Consider the following 22,701-nt stretch of genomic DNA (forward strand, 5'->3'; position numbering starts at 1 on the left):
AAAGCTATTTGCTTCCATCATCAAACTGGAATGTGCAGCCTGAGGGACGCACTCCCTCATGAATTCTGGAGACACTCAGACTGAAGACAGAGAGAGTGTCACTGCGAGGCCAGGCCTCTGGATTACTGATGATCAAGCATGTGGATTGCCTGTCCAGGACCTGGGTTCCTGGCCCCTGCCTCTGGTGGGGAAATGACCATCATTATACCCGGTTTTAATTCCAGATTTTTGTTGGATTTGAATGTTGCCTTCTGCCAGGGTAGGATTACCATCTCTATCCCTCAACTGTTTGGCTGGGATTCATTAGTGCAGGAACATTTCCACGACTCCACCAAACACAGAGCGACTCAGTCCCGAGGTGGGGATGGAATTACCTGGTCCCCTGCGAGAAGGGACTGCCTGTGGGAGCTGTCCATTCCCTGATGGATCTCACTCTCCTGAAGAGCCGCATTGAATTTATTCTGCTCCACCTCAAACTTCATCCGATGAAGATGCGCATCCACCAATGACTGCACCTTCTGAAAAACAAACCAAAACCTGCCTCAATATCACTCTTACCAGAAACAGGCCAATCCACACACCTCCTCACACCTTCTTCAGTGAACTGCATCAACATAGCTTTCTCTCCCTTTCTCCCACTGGGACTTAGACAGCTCCTCCTTAAACACATCTTTGCTGTTCATTGTAACCATTCCCAGTGATAACTAGCTCCACATTCTCCCAATTCTCAGGATAAAGACATGTCTCATGAATTCCCAGCTGAATTTACTGGGATTGCCTTCTGGACCCCAGTTTTGTCTCCCCTCCCCTCCCACTTCCTTTGCATCCACCTCATTGAACCTTCACACAATTTTTAAATCCTCCTCAGCATTCTCTTTTCTAGAGAGAAGAGCCCCGGCCTGCTGAGGCTCTCCTCATAATTATATTAGGATGGGTTTCATTTTTTAAAATCTTGGTTTGCAAAGTCTCCAATGCGTCTGTATGTTTGTATAACATGCAATAAGGAACAGTGCACAGTGCCCCAAGGATGGCCTGTAAACAAGATCCTCATTTTTATTCTCCCTCTCTTGATCTTCCATTAAAGTTTTGTAAATATTTTGCCTCCAAGCTGCATCCATGCCATCACATCCTTTGTATGTGAGTGTAGATTACCAGGCCCTCCCTTGAGGCTTTAGCTGTGGCTCAATAGGTCACTATCTTGATTCCAGATTGGATGGTTGCAGGTTCAACCCCCTCCCCACAAACCTGACCAGGGATTGGAGGCTGATATTCCTGTTGCAGTACTGAAGGAGTGCTGTACTGCTGAAGGTGTAAGCTGTCTCACGATAAACGTTAAACTTAAAAACTTTCAGGGCTCTCTTCTGAAGAAGAGGCAATATTCACCCTTTACCAAGTGAAAACAGAACATCTGCTCATTATCACATTGCCCTTTGTGGAATCCTACTGTGGACAAATTAGCATCACATTTCCTACATTTGAACTTCAAAAAATACTTCATTGGCTGTCACATGTTTTGGACATGCTGAGGTTATCCAAGGTGCCATAACAATGCAAGTTATTTCTGTCCAGTGAATAATCATTTGGCTCTATGTTTGAGGTGATTGGTGGTAAAGGCCTGAACCTGAATTGCTAAGCCGTGCTATTCGGTCCACATAGGGTCCAACATCGGCACACCGGCCGCAATTGTCTCACCTCCCAGTTTCGGCAGAGTTCTGCCCGCATTTCCTCAATAATCCGCTTCTTCTGAGGGGTTAAAATCATTTTGATTTTATCTGTTGCTTCAAGAAAATGTTCAATGATTCCAGAATCAAAGCTCCTGATTGTTTCCTGTGAGGAACACAATATTAATCAGTCTCTGTTTACTGCCATTACATTGCCATAGCTTTTCAAGGGAAAAAGTTCGAGATTTTCACTGCCCTTCCTGTGAAGAAATGCTTCCTGATGTCACCCCTAAACACCCCATCTCCATATTGACGGGTCAGTATCCTTGCTCCAGACTCCCTCTCACCCAAGGCAATGCCTTCCCTTGGTCAGCCCAGTCAACTCCTTCAATTGTAGAGTCTATAGTAATATCTTTTGGACTGAAATTATTCAATCAGACTGACTCTTAATCTTCTATATGTGAGGAAATACAATAAATGAATCCTCTGATCCCAGTTTAAACCCCTTAGTTCCAGAAGTTCCAGCACCAATATTTCTCCTCTGTGGTTGTACGGAGTCCGAACAGAAGATGCCCAACCTGTGACCCAGCCCATGGCCAATGGAGACCTGCAGGTGAGTGGCTACCTGGTGCTTCACAATGAGTTTCTCTGGGGACCCTCTGTCCTCGAGGAACTGCATGGCCCCTTCAATGCACGCTTCTATCTTTCTCTTCGATTCTTCAAAGTCCCGTTTGACATCAGCTTCTGACACCGTGTGCTCACCCACCTGGGCTGGCTCGGCACACAGCACGTCACTGCCCACCTAGGCCAGAGAGATGGAGGGTTAGGCACTGCTTCTCCCATTAACACACACACACACACACACACACACACAGACACACACACTCACACACACACACATACACACACAGACACACACTCACACACACACACATACACACACAGACACACACTCACACAGATACACACACACACACACACACACACACACACTCTTCATGGAACTACAATTTCAGAGGGATGTTCATGTCTTAAAACAAAGGTCAAGAGGAAGTTCATCAAAGTGATCTGAATCATCAGCGGCCGTGGTTAAGTAAATATGGAGAAACACTTTCCAGTGGCAAACGGTGGGTAACTCTTGAACACGTTCAAGAAAGAGGTTGTTGGTTTTTTTTCGATGTTTAAGGCATCAAGGATACAGAGAGAAAGCAGGAAGATGGCATTGGGATTGAATATCAGCCATGAAGGGTCTACTCTTGCTCATTATTCTGATGTAACCAGAAGGCACAGATTTAAAGTGGATTCTGGATTAGTGGTGCTGGAAGAGCACAGCAGTTCAGGCAGCATCCAAGGAGCAGTGAAATCGATGTTTCAGGCAAAAGCCCTGTATTCCTGATGAAGGGATTTTGCCCGAAACGTCAATTTCGCTGCTCCTTGGATGCTGCCTGAACTGCTGTATTCTTCCAGCACCACTAATCCAGAATCTGGTTTCCAGCGTCTGCAGTCATTGTTTTTACCTCACGGATTTAAAGTGACTGGCCAAAGAACTAGGGGTGAGATGGAATAAAAACCATGAGTTCTTATGAATTGGAACATACAGGTGGTGGGAGCAGGTTAAATATGAGCTTTCAAATAGGAGTTTAATTTGTAAGTAAAGAGGAATTGCAATTCGAACATGAGAACTCGGAGCAGGAGTAGGCCGCCTGGTCCTTTGTGCCTGCTCTGTCACCTCAGTAAGATCATGGCTGGTCTTTTCGTGGACTCAGGTCCAGTTATCCATGCTCTTACCATGTCTCATAACTTCTGTATTGTTCAAAAAATATGTTCCTTAGCTTTAAAAATGTTCACTGAAGTAGGAGCAACTATTTCGCTGGGCAGGGAATTCCACAGAATCACAACCCTCTGGGTGATGAAGTTCCTTCTCAACTCAATCCTAAATCTGCTCCCACGAACTTGGAGGTTATGTCCTCTTGTCCTAGTTTCACTCTCCAGTGGAAACATCCTCTCTACTTCTATCTCATCTATTCCCTTCATAATCTTCTATGTTTCTACAACATTCCCCCTCATTCTTCTGAATTCCACTGAATATAATCCCAGTCTATGCAGCCTCTCTTCATAAGACAACCCCCTCAACTTCCAGAACCAACCTAGTGACCCTCATCTACACCCCCTCCCAGCGCCAGTTCATCCTTTCTCAAGTAAGGAGACCAAACCTGCACACAGTACTCCGGGTGTGGCCTCACCAGGGCCCTGTACAGCTGCAAAATAACCTCCCTGCTTTAGTAATGAAGGACAAAATTCTATATTTCTTTTCTAATTACTTGTTGTACCTGCAAACCAACCTTCTCTGATTCATGTACAAGGACACCCAGGTCCCTCTGCACAGCAGCATGCATGTACTTCTAAGGGGAAAGAGAAGTAGCTGAGTGGAATGACACCTCTTTCAGTATGATCGACTAAACCTCCTCATGAATCAGATTTAAAAGCTATTTGCTTCCATCATCAAACTGGAATGTGCAGCCTGAGGGACGCACTCCCTCATGAATTCTGGAGACACTCAGACTGAAGACAGAGAGAGTGTCACTGCGAGGCCAGGCCTCTGGATTACTGATGATCAAGCATGTGGATTGCCTGTCCAGGACCTGGGTTCCTGGCCCCTGCCTCTGGTGGGGAAATGACCATCATTATACCCGGTTTTAATTCCAGATTTTTGTTGAATTTGAATGTTGCCTTCTGCCAGGGTAGGATTACCATCTCTATCCCTCAACTGTTTGGCTGGGATTCATTAGTGCAGGAACATTTCCACGACTCCACCAAACACAGAGCGACTCAGTCCCGAGGTGGGGATGGAATTACCTGGTCCCCTGCGAGAAGGGACTGCCCGTGGGAGCTGTCCATTCCCTGATGGATCTCACTCTCCTGAAGAGCCGCATTGAATTTATTCTGCTCCACCTCAAACTTCATCCGATGAAGATGTGCATCCACCAATGACTGCACCTTCTGAAAAACAAACCAAAACCTGCCTCAATATCACTCTTACCAGAAACAGGCCAATCCACACACCTCCTCACACCTTCTTCAGTGAACTGCATCAACATAGCTTTCTCTCCCTTTCTCCCACTGGGACTTAGACAGCTCCTCCTTAAACACATCTTTGCTGTTCATTGTAACCATTCCCAGTGATAACTAGCTCCACATTCTCCCAATTCTCAGGATAAAGACATGTCTCATGAATTCCCAGCTGAATTTACTGGGATTGCCTTCTGGACCCCAGTTTTGTCTCCCCTCCCCTCCCACTTCCTTTGCATCCACCTCATTGAACCTTCGCATAATTTTTGAATCCTCCTCAGCATTCTCTTTTCTAGAGAGAAGAGCCCCGGCCTGCTGAGGCTCTCCTCATAATTATATTAGGATGGGTTTCATTTTTTAAAATTTTGGTTTGCAAAGTCTCCAATGCGTCTGTATGTTTGTATAACATGCAATAAGGAACTGTGCACAGTGCCCCAAGGATGGCCTGTAAACAAGATCCTCATTTTTATTCTCCCTCTCTTGATCTTCCATTAAAGTTTTGCAAATATTTTGCCCCCAAGCTGCGTCCATGCCATCACATCCTTTGTGTGTGAGTGTAGATTACCAGGCCCTCCCTTGAGGCTTTAGCTGTGGCTCAATGGATCACTATCTTGATTTCAGATTGGATGGTTGCAAGTTCAACTCCCTCTCCACAAACTTGACCAGGGATTGGAGGCTGATATTCCTGTTGCAGTACTGAAGGAGTGCTGTATTGCTGAAGGTGTAAGCTGTCTCACGATAGATGTTAAACTTAAAAACTTTCAGGGCTCTCTTCTGAAGAAGAGGCAATATTCACCCTTTACCAAGTGAAAACAGAACATCTGCTCATTATCACATTGCCCTTTGTGGAATCCTACTGTGGACAAATTAGCATCACATTTCCTACATTTGAACTTCAAAAAATACTTCATTGGCTGTCACATGTTTTGGACATGCTGAGGGTATCCAAGGTGCCATAACATTGCAAGTTATTTCTGTCCAGTGAATAATCATTTGGCTCTATGTTTGAGGTGATTGGTGGTAAAGGCCTGAACCTGAATTGCTAAGCTGCGCTATTCGGTCCACACTGGGTCCAACATCGGCACACTGGCCGCAATTGTCTCACCTCCCAGTTTCGGCAGAGCTCTGCCCGCATTTCCTCAACAATCCGCTTCTTCTGAGGGGTTAAAATCATTTTGATTTTATCTGTTGCTTCAAGAAAATGTTCAATGATTCCAGAATCAAAGCTCCTGATTGTTTCCTGTGAGGAACACAATATTAATCAGTCTCTGTTTACTGCCATTACATTGCCATAGCTTTTCAAGGAAAAAAGTTCTAGATTCTCACTGCCCTTCCTGTGAAGAAATGCTCCCTGGTGTCACCCCTAAACACCCCATCTCCATATTGACGGTTCAGTATCCTTGCTCCAGACTCCCTCTCACCCAAGGCAATGCCTTCCCTTGGTCAGCCCAGTCAACTCCTTCAATTGTAGAGTCTATAGAAACATCTTTTGGACTGAAATTATTCAATCAGACTGACTCTTAATCTTCTATATGTGAGGAAATACAATAAATGTATCCTCTGCTCCCAATTTAAACCCCTTAGTTCCAGAAGTTCCAGCACCAATATTTCTCCTCTGTGGTTGTACGGAGTCAGAACAGAAGATGCCCAACCTGTGACCCAGCCCATGGCCAATGGAGACCTGCAGGTGAGTGGCTACCTGGTGCTTCACAATGAGTTCCTCTGGGGACCCTCTGTCCTCGAGGAACTGCATGGCCCCTTCAATGCACGCTTCTATCTTTCTCTTCGATTCTTCAAAGTCCCGTTTGACATCAGCTTCTGACACCGTGTGCTCACCCACCTGGGCTGGCTCGGCACACAGCACGTCACTGCCCACCTAGGCCAGAGAGATGGAGGGTTAGGCACTGCTTCTCCCATTAACACACACACACACACACACACACACACACACACACACACACACACACACACAGACACACACACACACACACACACACACACACACACACACACACACAATTCATGGAACTACAATTTCAGAGGGATGTTCGTGTCTTAAAACAAAGGTCAAGAGGAAGTTCATCAAAGTGATCTGAATCATCAGCGGCCGTGGTTAAGTAAATGTGGAGAAACACCTTCCAGTGGCAAACGATGGGTAACTCTTGAACATGTTCAAGAAAGTGGTTGTTGTTGTTTTTTCGCTGTTTAAGGCATCAAGGATACAGAGAGAAAGCAGGAAGATGGCATTGGGATTGAATATCAGCCATGAAGGGTCTACTCTTGCTCATTATTCTGATGTAACCAGAAGGCACAGATTTAAAGTGGATTCTGGATTAGTGGTGCTGGAAGAGCACAGCAGTTCAGGCAGCATCCAAGGAGCAGCGAAATCGATGTTTCAGGCAAAAGCCCTGTATTCCTGATGAAGGGATTTTGCCCGAAACGTCGATTTGGCTTCTCCTTGGATGCTGCCTGAGCTGCTGTGTTCTTCCAGCACCACTAATCCAGAATCTGGTTTCCAGCGTCTGCAGTCATTGTTTTTACCTCACGGATTTAAAGTGACTGGCCAAAGAACTAGGGGTGAGATGGAATAAAAACCGTGAGTTCTTAAGAATTGGAACATACAGGTGGTGGGAGCAGGTTAAATATGAGCTTTCAAATAGGAGTTTAATTTGTAAGTAAAGAGGAATTGCAATTCGAACATGAGAACTCGGAGCAGGAGTAGGCTGCCTGGTCCTTTGTGCCTGCTCTGTCACCTCAGTAAGATCATGGCTGGTCTTTTGGTGGACTCAGGTCCAGTTATCCATGCTCTTACCATGTCTCATAACTTCTATATTGTTCAAAAAATATGTTCCTTAGCTTTAAAAATGTTCACTGAAGTAGGAGCAACTATTTCGCTGGGCAGGGAATTCCACAGAATCACAACCCTCTGGGTGATGAAGTTCCTTCTCAACTCAATCCTAAATCTGCTCCCACGAACTTTGAGACTATGCCCTCTTGTCCTAGTTTCACTCTCCAGTGGAAACATCCTCTCTACTTCTATCTTATCTATTCCCTTCATTATTTTATATGTTTGTATAAGATTCCCCTTCATTCTTCTGAATTCCAATGAATATAATCCCAGTCTACGCAGTCTCTCCTCATAAGACAACCCCCTCAACTCCGGAACCAACCTAGTGGCCCTCCTCTGTACCCCCTCCCATGCTAGTACATCCTTTCTCAAGTAAGGAGACCAAAACTGCACACTGTACTCCAGGTGTGGCCTCACCAGCACCCTGTACAGCTGTAACATAACCTCCCTGCTTGTAAATCATTCCCTTTAGTAATGAAGGACAAAATTCTATATTTCTTTTCTAATTACTTGTTGTACCTGCAAACCAACCTTCTCTGATTCATGTACAAGGACACCCAGGTCCCTCTGCACAGCCGCATGCATGTACTTCTAAGGGGAAAGAGAAGTAGCTGAGTGGAATGACACCTCTTTCAGTATGATCGACTAAACCTCCTCATGAATCAGATTTAAAAGCTATTTGCTTCCATCATCAAACTGGAATATGCTGCCTGAGGGACGGACTCCGTCATGAATTCTGGAGACACTCAGACTGAAGACAGAGAGAGTGTCACTGCGAGGCCAGGCCTCTGGATTACTGATGATCAAGCATGTGGATTGCCTGTCCAGGACCTGGGTTCCTGGCCCCTGCCTCTGGTGGGGAAATGACCATCATTATACCCGGTTTTAATTCCAGATTTTTGTTGGATTTGAATGTTGCCTTCTGCCAGGGTAGGATTACCATCTCTATCCCTAAACTGTTTGGCTGGGATTCATTAGTGCAGGAACATTTCCACGACTCCACCAAACACAGAGCGACTCAGTCCCGAGGTGGGGATGGAATTACCTGGTCCCCTGTGAGAAGGGACTGCACGTGGGAGCTGTCCATTCCCTGATGGATCTCACTCTCCTGAAGAGCCGCATTGAATTTATTCTGCTCCACCTCAAACTTCATCCGATGAAGATGCGCATCCACCAATGACTGCACCTTCTGAAAAACAAACCAAAACCTGCCTCAATATCACTCTTACCAGAAACAGGCCAATCCACACACCTCCTCACACCTTCTTCAGTGAACTGCATCAACATAGCTTTCTCTCCCTTTCTCCCACTGGGACTTAGACAGCTCCTCCTTAAACACATCTTTGCTGTTCATTGTAACCATTCCCAGTGATAACTAGCTCCACATTCTCCCAATTCTCAGGATAAAGACATGTCTCATGAATTCCCAGCTGAATTTACTGGGATTGCCTTCTGGACCCCAGTTTTGTCTCCCCTCCCCTCCCACTTCCTTTGCATCCACCTCATTGAACCTTCACACAATTTTTGAATCCTCCTCAGCATTCTCTTTTCTAGAGAGAAGAGCCCCGGCCTGTTGAGGCACTCCTCATCGTTATATTAGGATGGGTTTCATTTTTTAAAATATTGGTTTGCAAAGTCTCCAATGCGTCTGTATGTTTGTATAACATGCAATAAGGAACAGTGCACAGTGCCCCAAGGATGGCCTGTAAACAAGATCCTCATTTTTATTCTCCCTCTCTTGATCTTCCATTAAAGTTTTGTAAATATTTTGCCTCCAAGCTGCATCCATGCCATCACATCCTTTGTGTGTGAGTGTAGATTACCAGGCCCTCCCTTGAGGCTTTAGCTGTGACTCAATGGGTCACTATCTTGATTCCAGATTGGATGTTTGCAGGTTCAACCCCCTCTCCACAAACGTGACCAGGGATTGGAGGCTGATATTCCCAATGCAGTACTGAAGGAGTGCTGTACTGCTGAAGGTGTAAGCTGTCTCACGATAGATGTTAAACTTAAAAACTTTCAGGGCTCTCTTCTGAAGAAGAGGCAATATTCACCCTTTACCAAGTGAAAACAGAACATCTGCTCATTATCACATTGCCCTTTGTGGAATCCTACTGTGGACAAATTAGCATCACATTTCCTACATTTGAACTTCAAAAAATACTTCATTGGCTGTCACATGTTTTGGACATGCTGAGGTTATCCAAGGTGCCATAACAATGCAAGTTATTTCTGTCCAGTGAATAATCATTTGGCTCTATGTTTGAGGTGATTGGTGGTAAAGGCCTGAACCTGAATTGCTAAGCCGCGCTATTCGGTCCATACTGGGTCCAACATCGGCACACTGGCCGCAATTGTCTCACCTCCCAGTTTCGGCAGAGTTCTGCCCGCATTTCCTCAATAATCCGCTTCTTCTGAGGGGTTAAAATCATTTTGATTTTATCTGTTGCTTCAAGAAAATGTTCAATGATTCCAGAATCAAAGCTCCTGATTGTTTCCTGTGAGGAACACAATATTAATCAGTCTCTGTTTACTGCCATTACATTGCCATAGCTTTTCAAGGGGAAAAGTTCTAGATTCTCACTGCCCTTCCTGTGAAGAAATGCTTCCTGATGTCACCCCTAAACATCCCATCTCCATATTGACGGTTCAGTATCCTTGCTCCAGACTCCCTCTCACCCGAGGCAATGCCTTCCCTTGGTCAGCCCAGTCAACTCCTTCAATTGTAGAGTCTATAGAAACATCTTTTGGACTGAAATTATTCAATCAGACTGACTCTTAATCTTCTACATGTGAGGAAATACAATAAATGAATCCTCTGCTCCCAGTTTAAACCCCTTAGTTCCAGACGTTCCAGCACCAATATTTCTCCTCTGTGGTTGTACAGAGTCAGAACAGAAGATGCCCAACCTGTGACCCAGCCCATGGCCAATGGAGACCTGCAGGTGAGTGGCTACCTGGTGCTTCACAATGAGTTCCTCTGGGGACCCTCTGTCCTCGAGGAACTGCATGGCCCCTTCAATGCACGCTTCTATCTTTCTCTTCGATTCTTCAAAGTCCCGTTTGACATCAGCTTTTGACACCGTGTGCTCACCCACCTGGGCTGGCTCGGCACACAGCACGTCACTGCTCACCTAGGCCAGAGAGATGGAGGGTTAGGCACTGCTTCTCCCATTAACACACACACACACACACACACACACACACACACACACACACACACACACACACACACACACACACACACTCTTCATGGAACCACAATTTTAGAGGGATGTTAGTGTCTTAAAACAAAGGTCAAGAGGACATTTCATCAAAGTGATCTGAATCATCAGCGGCCGTGATTAAATAAATGTGGAGAAACACTTTCCAGTGGCAAACGATGGTTAACTGTTGAACATGTTCAAGGAAGATTTTTTTTCTCTGTTTTAATGTATCAAGGATACAGAGAGAAAGCAGGAAGATGGCACTGGGATAGAATATCAGCCATGAATGGCCTACTACTGCTCCTTATTCTGATGTAACCAGAATGCACAGATTTAAAGTGATTGGCCAAAGAACTAGGGGTGAGGTGGAATAAAAACCGTGAGTTCTTATGATCTGGAACACCCAGGTGGTGGGAGCAGGTTAAATATGAGCTTTCAAATAGGAGTTTAATTTGTTTGTAAAAAGGAATCACAATTCTAAGGGGAAAGGGAAGTAAATGAGTGGATTGGCATCTCTTTCAGTATGTTCGACTAAACCTCCTCGTGAATCAGAATTAAAAGCTATTTGCTTCCATCGTCAAACTGGAATGAGCTGCCTGAGGGACGCACTCCCTCATGAATTCTGGAGACACCCAGACTGAAGACCAGCCAGAGAGAGTCCCTTATGTCACTGCTAGACTAGGTGTCTCGAATACTGCTGATTCAGCCACTGGATTACCAGTGCCAGCCTCTGGATTCCCTCTACCACGTTCTGGATTGCCGGGTCAGGAACAATGTTTCAAAGAACAGTCACATTGAATTCAAAATATTAACTCTGCTTCTCGCTCCACAGATGTTGCAAGCCCTGAGGAGTTTCATCAACATTTTCCTAGACCAACTCTGGATTTCTGGAACAGTCATAGAGTCATAGAGATGTACAGCATGGAAACAGGCCCTTCAGTCCAACTCGTCCATGCCAACCAGATATCCCAATCTAATCTAGTCCCATTTGCCAGCACCTGGCGCATATTCCTCCAAACCCTTCCTATTCATATATCCATCCAGATGCCTTTTAAATGCTGTAGTTGTACCAGCCTCCACCACTTCCTCTGACAGCTCATTCCACACACGTACCACCTTCTGTGTGAAAACATTGCCCCTTAGGTCTCTTTTAATCTTTCCCCTCTCACTCTAATCCTATGTCCTCTAGTTCTGGACTCCCCCACCCCAAGTAAAATACCTTGTCTATTTACCCTATCCATGCCCCTCATGATTTTATAAACCTCTATAAGGTCACCCCTCAGCCTCCAACGCTCCAGGGAAAACAGCCCCAGCCTGTTCAGCCTCTCCCTGTAGCTCAAATCCTCCAACCCTGGCAACATCCTTTTAAATCCTTTCTGAACTCTTTCAAGTTTCACAACATCTTTCCAATAGGAAGGAGACAAGAATTGCACGCAAAATTCCAACAGTGGCCTAACCAATGTCCTGTACAGCCGCAACATGACCTCCCAACTCCTGTACTCAATACTCTGACCAATAAAGGAAAGCATACCAAACGCCTTCTTCACTATCCTATCCACCTGCAACTCCATTTTCAAGGAGTTATGAACCTGCACTCGAAGGTCTCTTTGTTCAGCAACACTCCCTAGCTCCTTACCATTAAGTGTGTAAGTCCTGTTGTACTTTGAGGTAACCTTCTTCACTGTCCATGACACCTCCAATTTTGGTGTCATTTGCAAACTTACTAAGTATACCTCCTATGTTCATATCCAAATCATTTATAAAAATGAAAAGCAGTGAACCCAGTATCAATCCTGGTGGCATTCCACTGGTCCCAGGCCTCCAGTCTAAAAAGCAACCCTCCAGCACCACCCTCTATCTCCTACCATTGAGCCAGTTCTGTATCCAAATGGTTAGTACTCCCTGTTTTACCTGCAGTCTATGAGACTGGACAGAGGAAACCATGAAAAAGACCAAGCATGATCAAGGAGACAATTGAAAATTTTAGTAAAGATACTGATATCAGAGTCAATAGGAAAAATTGATTATCTGGTTACCAAACATGGAGACTCTGTCTGCTTCTTTGTATCCTCAGCTGCTGCGTGTTCCTTAGAATACTGCAGGAACTGTGAGATGTACGTTATTATTGACTTCTCATCAGGATTGCTGACAGCAATATCTAAGGAAAGAAAACTACTGCATCAAAGTGATAATAACATAAACACCTAATCCCTTCATTATGTAAACCCCTAAACCCTTCATTACATAAACCCAACACCTTCACTGTGTAACCCCACAATCCTTTCTTTATACCAACCCAAATACCTTCACATTCAAAAGCCCAAACCCTTCATCACATAACCCCCAAATCCTTTGCCATATAAACCCCCAAATGCTTCATTACATAAACCTAAAATCCCTTCCTTCTATAATCTCCCAGGTTCTTCATTATATAAATCTCCAATCCCTTAATATGTAAACAGTCATCCCCTTGATTATATAAACCCAGAGACACTTCATTATATAAACCTCCAGATCTGGATCAGATAAAGGAAAGAGGCATGTGATTATATAAAACCCTAAACCCTCACTCAAATCGCTCATGGTGAAATCCTCCAAACCTAACAATGTATAAACATAATAAGCTTCAATTATACAAATAATTAATCAGATAAACTCCTGCACCTCTGAATTACATAACCGTCAAACCCGTCAATTACCTTTCTGTGTATTACTTGCTCCTGGATATCTGTTATTCTATACATAAAACCTTCAAAAACCCTCAATTAAATTCCAGTCTTGGCTTTCTATTATTTCACCTGGAAACTGTCCAAACCTAACTACTTTCCTCTCTTCCAATCTTTCTTCCTTCTTTCCCTCCTTGCCTCACAGATGTTGGCCCTGACTCCTCTATCTGACCCAGTTCTCACCCTGTGCTTCCAGCAGTCTGGGGATTTTCAGCTCCTGCTCTGCAACCCTGAAAACCATTTCCAGGTTCTCCGTGTCTGACCTCTGCTTGAGCTCCGCCAGATCCAGCAGGCCGGGCCGCAGAGCGTTAATAATGGCAACAAACGCCAGACCACTTCTCCAACTGGTGCTGAAATCTCGGATAACGAATCCCAGGTCCCTGAAACAGACAGAGTATCTGTCATTTTTGTATCATGCATATCATATATTTGAAAGGGAGGATGTTCCTGATGGTGGATGTGTCCAGATCCAGGGGTCCCAGTCTGAGGATTTGGAGTGAGCCAATTAGGACAGAGATAAGGAGACATTTTTTCACCCAAAGAGTGGTAGGCCTATGGAAGTCATTACCACAGGAAGTAGTTGATGTCAAAACACTGAATATATTCAAGTGGTGGCTAGATATAGCACTTGGGACGAATGGGAGCAAAGGTTATGGGGAGAAAGCAGCATTAGGCTATTGAGTTGGATGATCAGCCATGATGGTGATGAATGGCGAAGCAGACTCGAAGGGCCGAATAGCCTCCTCCTGATCCTATCTTCTATGTTTCGATGTTTTTATATTCACAGAGCTGGGGAGAAACAGGATTGGGGATTGGGAACTAAGTCGATAGCTCTTTCAAAGACTCAGCACCAGTATGAGGGGGGTGAATGGCCTCCCTCCATATGACTGTAACTCCATGTGGGAATTGAACAATGATCTTTAACCTGAGCTCCTTACTCTGTCTTTTCCTGAACCCAGTGCAGTAAAGTTGTTTCTGCTGACTTTTTCTGTCCTGCATGGATCAGGGTTTCCTCTCTCTGTGGAGATAATGCTGCTGGTGAGGAATTCAAAGCAGGTGAAGGCTCCATGGGGGTTTGTCTCGATGTGAGTCCACTGGCAAGTTTCTCAACCTGTTCAGAAAGATAACAAAATCAGGAGGGTCCTGGAAAGAGTAGATAGAGAAACTGTTCCAAATGGCAGAAGGATCAAAATTCAAAAGACACCAATTGACAGACACTGGGAAAAGAACTAAAGGTGACATTGCTATAAATTCAACCAATGATAATATTGAAAGTCAGATTCCAGAGAGAGAGCTGGAATGACAGTCTCACGATGCTGTGACTTTCAGAAGTGTGTTTTGCTCTGGTTTCTTTTAGAGAGAGATTGGGAGACAGGCGACAAGCAGTCAATGAGAAGATAAACAACTTGCGAAGTCTTGGATGTTTTTTTAAAGCTGAAACAATAGAAACAGCCTGAATGGGTGTGGTCAAGCTCCCATCCAGAGAACCCAGGTATTTTACGTTTAGCTTCAGCAGCTGTTACTGGGTCTCAGCAGGGTTGGAAGGCAGTGAATCCATCTCAGCTGTTACATTCTCTCTCTAAGAATTGTATTTTGACGTTCTTTCCTCCTGGACTGGAGAATGGCATGTGACATCATTTTCTTTCTGAATTTACTTTTTTCCAAGGGTGTGTTTATGGGATGTTACTATATTGAATCAGTTATTGTTCAGTAGTGAAAATAACCTATTATTTTGTTAATTTTTCCAGTAGAGTTAAGTTATTCCAAGCTCCTCTTTCTTGTGTTAAATTTTTACTACGGTGTTTGAATAAATTGTATTTTGTTTAATGTCAAGTAGTTTCGTCAATCAAATCGCATCTGGAACAGAGCACCTCACATTTACCTTTAAGATAAGAAAAGACTAGGGTCTAGTTTACTTTCTTAATGTATTTTGAGGCACTCTGATCTGGTCCATGATGTTATGACATGGGGTAAGCCCTTCTGCTAATTAAACTAAACATATAGAAAAGCTCACCTCTCCTCATAACCTGAGTGACAGAGAACTACCCCAAATTTCACTATTTAAACAAAAAAAAAATTCTTTAACTCCAAGAATGAACATTAAACAACTATTCACAACCCTAATCCTCTTTACTCTTTATAAGTTGTTATCTACCTCCCACTCTATAACAATGCACTGATCCGATAAAGTCCCTATTAAATTTACAGGAAATCAATTTTCAAAACCAGCCAGTGCTGTTGTTCCTCCACTGTAGATCTCCCTGGATCACCTTTGGTTTTCTGCTGCACAGATTTTTCATGTATTACAAAAGGTACCTATTAGAGAGACTGTTTTGAATAGCAGTCATTCGATGGCAGAAGCTACTCTTTTTTTGGCTAACTGCCCAAAATGCCTGCTTTTATACCCCAAAACATCAGATCATCTCATTGGTTTGATGTTGCCAAAACAGTAAAATTCAGATTTGACTGGGTTTTAGTATCTTGGGGCATAATCTAAACTAAGAGAAAGTGAGGACTGCAGATGCTGGAGATCAGCTTATTCCTGATGAAGGCCTCTTGTCCAAAATGTCGCTTCTCCTGCTCCTCAGATGCTGCCTGACCTGCTGTGCTTTACTAGCACCACACTCTCAGCTCGCATAATTTAAACTGATTGGCTAAATTTACATTGTTGTGAAAACAACTCAGTATCTGAGTTACACCTTAAATATTACATCTTCAAATTGTCAAATACACTTTGTTTTGCACTCAGTCACATGACAGGTGCTTGCCAGCTTTTCACCTTTCACTCTCTCTTAAAGGTACAGTATATGCCTCCAACGTCATAACAATAACAACAGACTATAAGTTTTATTTTTGCAATTTGGTTACTGTGGTGGTCAGTCACTGAACAGTTTCACATGAGGCTACAAATGTACTTTAAACAAAAGAACATCAAAGTTTACTGCACAAAAATGTTTTAAAAATTCAAAGCTATAAAACACAGTTGGGAAAAGGTTCATCATAAGCATCAAAAATAAAGACTCAGCCCATTTTCCAAGTAATATCCTTTACAAGCATTCAACCCAAGTGAAATATCACTTCAAATTTCACTCCTTATTTTCCGACTCAACTGATGAGGTTGCAAACACTTATTTCAGGTGATTTTCTGAATATTCCCAGATGTGATTCTCTCCATCTCCCCTAAACTGAACTAAGGGCTGTAGCCAAAGCCTTCTTTTCAGCTCTGATGGTTTGCCTGGAGACAGTCTGACGGTTTTGGATCTTTACTTCTGAACTTCAGCCTGCTTCCAGCTAATAGAACATGCTACTAGTTATGCCTCTAGCTCTCTTACGGGACTTTCTTATGATACAGTGGTAATGTCCTTACCCCTGGACTAAGAGACTCAGGGTCAAGTCCCACCTGCTCCAGAGTTGTGTAATAACATTAATGATCAGGTTTATTAGAAATTATCTTCCCAGGGGGTGTTGACCTCTGGACAGAGAACTAGGAAGGCTGGAAACAGTATGTTGCAGACAGCTGGCCTGACACAGCAGGATGAATGGCTTCCTTCTGAACTGTAATCATTCAATAGTACACAGTGGGCTCCAGCATATAGTATACAACCTCCACTAGGAACCACACAACAATTGGCTTTACCCCACATAAACAAACACCTTTAACCATTCTGTACAGAGTCACATAGTTTTTACAGCATCTAAAGAGGACCTTTGGCCCATTGTGTCCATGCTGGTCATCAAGTATCCATGCTAATCCCACTTTCCTGCTCTTGGTCTGTTGCTTTTTCATGGCATGGTTTTCCAAATGCTCATGTAAATAGTTCTTCAGTATCTTGAGGATTCCTGCCTCTACCATCCTTTCAGACAGTGAGTTCCAGGTACCCATAAGCCCTTAGCTGGTTTTCTATCTTCAAATCCCTACCATTTCACAAATAATTAGCAGTTCCCCCCCCCCCCCCCCCCCCCCCCCCCCCTCGCCCCCTGGCATCCCTCCTGTGGCCAGAGAGAGCTTGAAACTTAATGTCACAGCTCCTGCAATCCCACTGCAGCCTTGGGTACATTTAAATCGGGCCATCTGCATTTATCTATTTTCAAGCCAGTTAATAAAAGCTGCTAATACTCTCCATGTACAGGAAGGGTTCACTCTGAGCTGTGAGAAACAACATCCCCATTGCAACAAAACCAATGGTAATCCCACCCCTAAACCCAGCGCGTCTCAGTTTCACATTGGGGTAAGGCTATAGCTCACATGTGTGGTTGCTGAAATGGGAATCTACTGGAATGGGATTTTGGAGTATCTGGTTTCAGGGAGCCAGAGTGTGGAGAATAGTGTAGGGCATTTCTCAGTGCTGGGTGCTCCTTTGGCAGAGATAACGGTGCAGGTGTAGGAACTGAATCCTTTAAAATGACTCTCTGGCTAAGATTAGCTAGATATTAGTGGAATCAGGTGAGAGTAGTGTTAGAGTTTGGGAGCTTACGTCCATAGTCACCTAATATAATCAGTCTACCAATCGTAAGGAATTTTCAGGTATCTGAAAGTTTGTAGAGAAGCAGTCATTTAGATATGATACATGAAAGTTGCCACCCAGGTAAATAGTGCTGTGAGGAAGGCATATGGTGTACTGGGCTTTATTGGCAGAGGAATTGAGTTCCGGAGTCCTGAGGTCATGTTGCAGTTGTATAGGACTCTGGTGAGGCCTCATCTGGAGTATTGTGTGCAGTTTTGGTCGCCATACTATAGGAAGGATGTGGAAGCTTTAGAACGAGTGCAGAGGAGGTTTACCAGGATGTTGCCTGGAATGGTAGGAAAATCTTATGAGGAAAGGCTGAGGCACTTGGGGCTGTTCTCATTGGAGAAGAGAAGGTTGAGGGGAGATCTGATAGAAGTGTATAAGATGATTAGGGGTTTAGATAGGGTAGATACTAAGAACCTTTTACCGCTAATGGAGTCAGGTGTTACTAGGGGACATAGCTTTAAATTAAGGGGTGGTAGGTATAGGACAGATGTTAGGGGTAGATTCTTCACACAGCGGGTTGTGAGTTCATGGAATGCCCTGCCTGTATCAGTGGTGAACTCTCCTTCTTTATGGTCATTTAAGCGGGCATTGGATAGGCATTTGGAAGTTATTGGGCTAGTATAGGTTAGGTAGGATTCGGTCGGCGCAAAATCGAGGGCCGAAGGGCCTGTACTGCGCTGTATCCTTCTATGTTCTATGTTCTATGAGGGAATCCAACAAATAAACATGTAACCCTCGACAGCATGGAGTGCTAACATGTGTGGATCTCATTAAAGTTGTAAAGGCAACATTCTGCTCTCTCACTGAAATGTCAGGGAACTCTTCCCTGGGTCTTCCTTCCACCTCTGCTGGTCCTCCTTCCAGCTGAAGAAGACAGCTTTCTGACAAAGAGTGACCAGTACAAGGACCGCTTGACAAGGAATGCTTACAGTACAAGGACTCTCTGAGTGACATCGGTGAACCAGGTGGGCTTTTAACAATAATCAATTAGATCTTTGCAACCATCATCACTTTTTTGAATATTCTAGATTTATAAATTGAATTTAAATCAGCTCTCACAATGGGATTTGAACCCACATCCTAAGAGCATTAATCAGAGTACCTGAATCATTAGCCCACTGACATTCCTACTACACCAACATCTCTTGAGGGGGTGCCAAGAGAGAAAGACAGCCTTTACCCCAAAGAATCCAGTAAAATACACACCTGAAAATATAATATAATGGACCAAATCAGCCCCAAGATGACGGTAGGATTCCCATCCACAATGTCCGGGACATTAATGTTCACCAACTTTATCTGAAATATCAAAGTAAGCAGGATTACTGAATAATTCGGTTGTAGCTCTGACAAAAGGTGAATACCGTAGCACATCAAAAAACAGAAAATGAAATAACTGACCGATTTACTCCTTAAAAAGTTCAGAGCAGTTGTGACGTTGCTCATCCAGTGAATGGGATTGGAACGTGCTCTATCATGTGCCTACAGGAAAACAAACCAAAAAATGTGTTACGTCACATTACAATGAACAACATCTCCTTCCCTCATCCTTCACCGGTCTCAGATCATCTCAGGTTTCTCATTAGACTCCCTGCTTTCAGTGTGCCTCCCAGCTCCATTTCCAACTATTTCAAATATTTATGATAATCCCTTGAATCGTAGTTCTGTCCTGGCACAGTAATGAAATAGATTTCATTAAAATTAATCTCACTATACATTAAAAGTGAAATCCTGTGTGTGCATATGAGAAAGGTAAAGTCTCCCTCCCTGCCCACCTTGAGCTCTCTGAAGCCACTGACACAGTGACTAATACATCTTCCTCCAACACCTCTCCAACAATTCACAGGAAACACCAGACTCACCGATGTCACGAGGTTCCATCGAGCTAACACCAAGGAGCCACATGGCACCATGTGTACCATCTTATCAACACAGTGGTCAGAAAAGGAAAAGGTTTTATCTCAGAAAACATGACAATTTACCCTGTTTCGTAGGGATTCTTAGGATTCTAAGGATTCAACTGAAGGTGGATGAGGGGACAATGGCCATCACAAGTTGCTGTGTCCTGTCCACTGATTGAAAGGATGATTAATTGAGCATAAACTGTGAAACAGGACATATCAACAAGTGCTCAGGGACAGAGGGCATTCCTTGTCAAGCGGTCCTTGTACTGGTCACTCTTTGTCAGGAAGCTGTCTTCTTCAGATGGAAGATGGACCAGCAGAGGTGAAGGGAAAACCCAGGGAAGAGTTCTCCTACATTTTACTGAGGGAGCAGAATGTTTCCTTTATAACCTTAATGAGATCCACACATGTTAGCACTCCGTGTTATCAAGGGTTACATGTTTATTTGTTGGATTCACTCATGTATCATATCTAAATGGCTACCTCTCAACAAACGCTCAATACCTGAAAATTCCTTACGAATAGACTGATTATATTAGGTGACTGTGGATGTAAACTCCCAAACTCTAACACTACTCTCACCTGATTTCACTGATATCTATCTAATCGTAGCCAGAGAGTCACTTTAAAGGATTCTACACCTGCACCTTTATCTACGGTGTCCTCTATCAATGACCACTCCTATTTCTCATTACATATGTACATTAAGGACATCCCCGCTCTAGTTCATCACTGCCTCTCTTCATTCCTCTGCTGTCTTTAAATTATCAAATGGCTTATCTGACATCCAGGACTGCATCAGCAACAGTTCCCTCAAATTAATTATTCGAAAGGCTGAAAAATCATGATCCACTCCCTGCTCCAAACTCCATTCCCTTATTAGTGGTTCCAACCCTCTCCCTGGCAACAGTCTGACATTAAGCCAACATGTTCACAATCTTGGCATTACATTTAGTCCTGAAATGCGCTTCTGCCCCAAATACCCCCGCCATCGCTAAGATCAACCGTTTCCACCTCATTGACATCAGCCAGCTTCACCTGGGTCGTGGCCTATCTATAGCTCAAGACCTTATTCATGCCCTTTTGACCTCTCTACTCAGTCTTTCCAATGCACCACTGACAGGTCTCCCACCTTCAGTCTCTCATAAACTTGAGGCAATCTAAATTGTTGTTCTGCATGTCTTAACTCGCATCAAGTCCCATTCCCTCATTGCCTCTGTGCTCATTGACCGACATCAGATCCCACATAAACACTGTTCTCATCCTTGTTTTCAAATTGGGAACACTGTGCCTTTTGATTTTTGCTTTTGTTTTAAATTGTGGGCTGAAATGGGGAAGAACTGTTTTAAAACATTCTTTTAAAGATTTTGAAAAGCAAGTTATCTGAGACTGACAGCAAGCATCGTGGAAACAGCTGTTTGAAGAAGCAGTAAGTGAAGTGGCTGCAGACGAACTGGATCCGAGGGGCTGTGTACAGATACAGCTGGGTGTTAACAAGACGTTGTTTGGTCTATGAACTAGTGACCAGTTATTGATGACAAAGCCTTTTACCCGCTGACAGCCGTGTAATTGTTCACAGGTAACTGAAGATCTTAGGTTTATGCAAGGTATGGAGGAATCTGGACCAAGGGCAGGCAGAAGGGATTAGTTTAATGTGGTGTCATGTTTAGCACAACATTTGGGCCAAAGGGCCTGTTCCTGTGCTGTAGTGGTTCTATGGTCAATGCTTGATGTGCTTGGGTGGTGTGGTGGCTCAGTGGTTAGCACTACTGCCTTATAGTGCCAGGGACTTGGGTTCAACTCCAGCCTCAGACAACTGTTGGTGTGGAATTTGCACATTTTCCCTGTGTCTGCATGGGTTTCATCCAGGTGCTCTGGTTTCCTCCCTCAATCCAAAGATGTGCAGTTTAGGTGAACTGGCCATGCTATATTGCCCATAGTGTTCAGGGATATGTAGGTGGATTACTCTTTGGAGGGCTCATGTGGACTTGTTGGGCCAAATGGCCTGTTTTCACACTGTAGGGATTTTATGATCCTATGGTGAGGGGTTTTGACCAGGTGAGTGTGGGGTGGATGTTTCCTCTTATAGGAGAACCGACAACAGGGTGGAGAGAAGCGAGGGTGCCAGGTAGGTACATTTTTCCCACTTTCAAAGGGACTTCAGGTATCGGGCTTCCATTTTGAACAGAGCAGCGAGGAGAGAGGGTGGAGGGAAGCAAGGACTGCCAGGAATGTTTTAAGTGGGTGAGATCTAAATCCGAGACTCATAGGGCATCCCTCCCACCCACTTCCTCTAGCCTTACTGAGAGTCTGTAAACTTGGTAAGTTTTCAGGTTTTCTCTTTTTTTCTTCTCTTCCTTGTTTAGTCTTGTGCGGACTTTCAGATGAGCAGGATATGGCTGTTAGGGCAATTGCATGTTCCTCCTGCACAACGTGGCAGGTGAGAGACACGACACATGTCTCTGTCAACCACATCTGCGGGAAGTGCACCCGACTCCAGCTCCTTGAAATCCGAGTTAGGGAACTGGAGCTGGAGCTGGATAAACTGCGGATCATCCGGGAGGCTGAGGGGCAAATTGAGAGGAGGTACAGGGAGGTGGTCACTCCCCAGACACAGGATAAGGACAACTGTGTTACTGTCAGGGGAAGGAAAGAGAACCAACAGACAGAGCAGGGATTCCCCTCAGCAATAAGTATACCATTTTGGATACTGCTGGTGGGGACGGCCTACCGGGGAAAGCCATAGTTGTCAGGTCTCTGGCACTGAGCCTGG

At 44.2% G+C, this 22,701-nt stretch overlaps 1 protein-coding gene across 1 annotated transcript in view; it reads right to left on the minus strand.

The window, feature by feature from the left end:
* Window positions 1–19,946, minus strand: part of LOC132818232 (uncharacterized) — a 28,368-nt gene extending 8,422 nt beyond the window's left edge. The window contains exons 1-15 of the mRNA XM_060829011.1: window positions 19,887–19,946; window positions 19,426–19,506; window positions 19,231–19,323; window positions 14,449–14,621; window positions 13,694–13,890; window positions 12,821–12,942; window positions 10,536–10,712; window positions 9,942–10,076; window positions 8,624–8,767; window positions 6,430–6,606; window positions 5,836–5,970; window positions 4,518–4,661; window positions 2,287–2,463; window positions 1,693–1,827; window positions 375–518 (exon numbers count right to left, since the gene is read on the minus strand). Of these exons, the coding sequence (XP_060684994.1) occupies window positions 375–518; window positions 1,693–1,827; window positions 2,287–2,463; window positions 4,518–4,661; window positions 5,836–5,970; window positions 6,430–6,606; window positions 8,624–8,767; window positions 9,942–10,076; window positions 10,536–10,712; window positions 12,821–12,942; window positions 13,694–13,890; window positions 14,449–14,621; window positions 19,231–19,323; window positions 19,426–19,506; window positions 19,887–19,946 (2,094 nt within the window). The remainder of the gene's footprint in view (window positions 1–374; window positions 519–1,692; window positions 1,828–2,286; window positions 2,464–4,517; window positions 4,662–5,835; window positions 5,971–6,429; window positions 6,607–8,623; window positions 8,768–9,941; window positions 10,077–10,535; window positions 10,713–12,820; window positions 12,943–13,693; window positions 13,891–14,448; window positions 14,622–19,230; window positions 19,324–19,425; window positions 19,507–19,886) is intronic.
* Window positions 19,947–22,701: the final 2,755 nt, after the last annotated feature.

Source organism: Hemiscyllium ocellatum, chromosome 8 (assembly GCF_020745735.1).
Source record: "Hemiscyllium ocellatum isolate sHemOce1 chromosome 8, sHemOce1.pat.X.cur, whole genome shotgun sequence".
Taxonomy (NCBI): Eukaryota; Metazoa; Chordata; class Chondrichthyes; order Orectolobiformes; family Hemiscylliidae; genus Hemiscyllium; species Hemiscyllium ocellatum.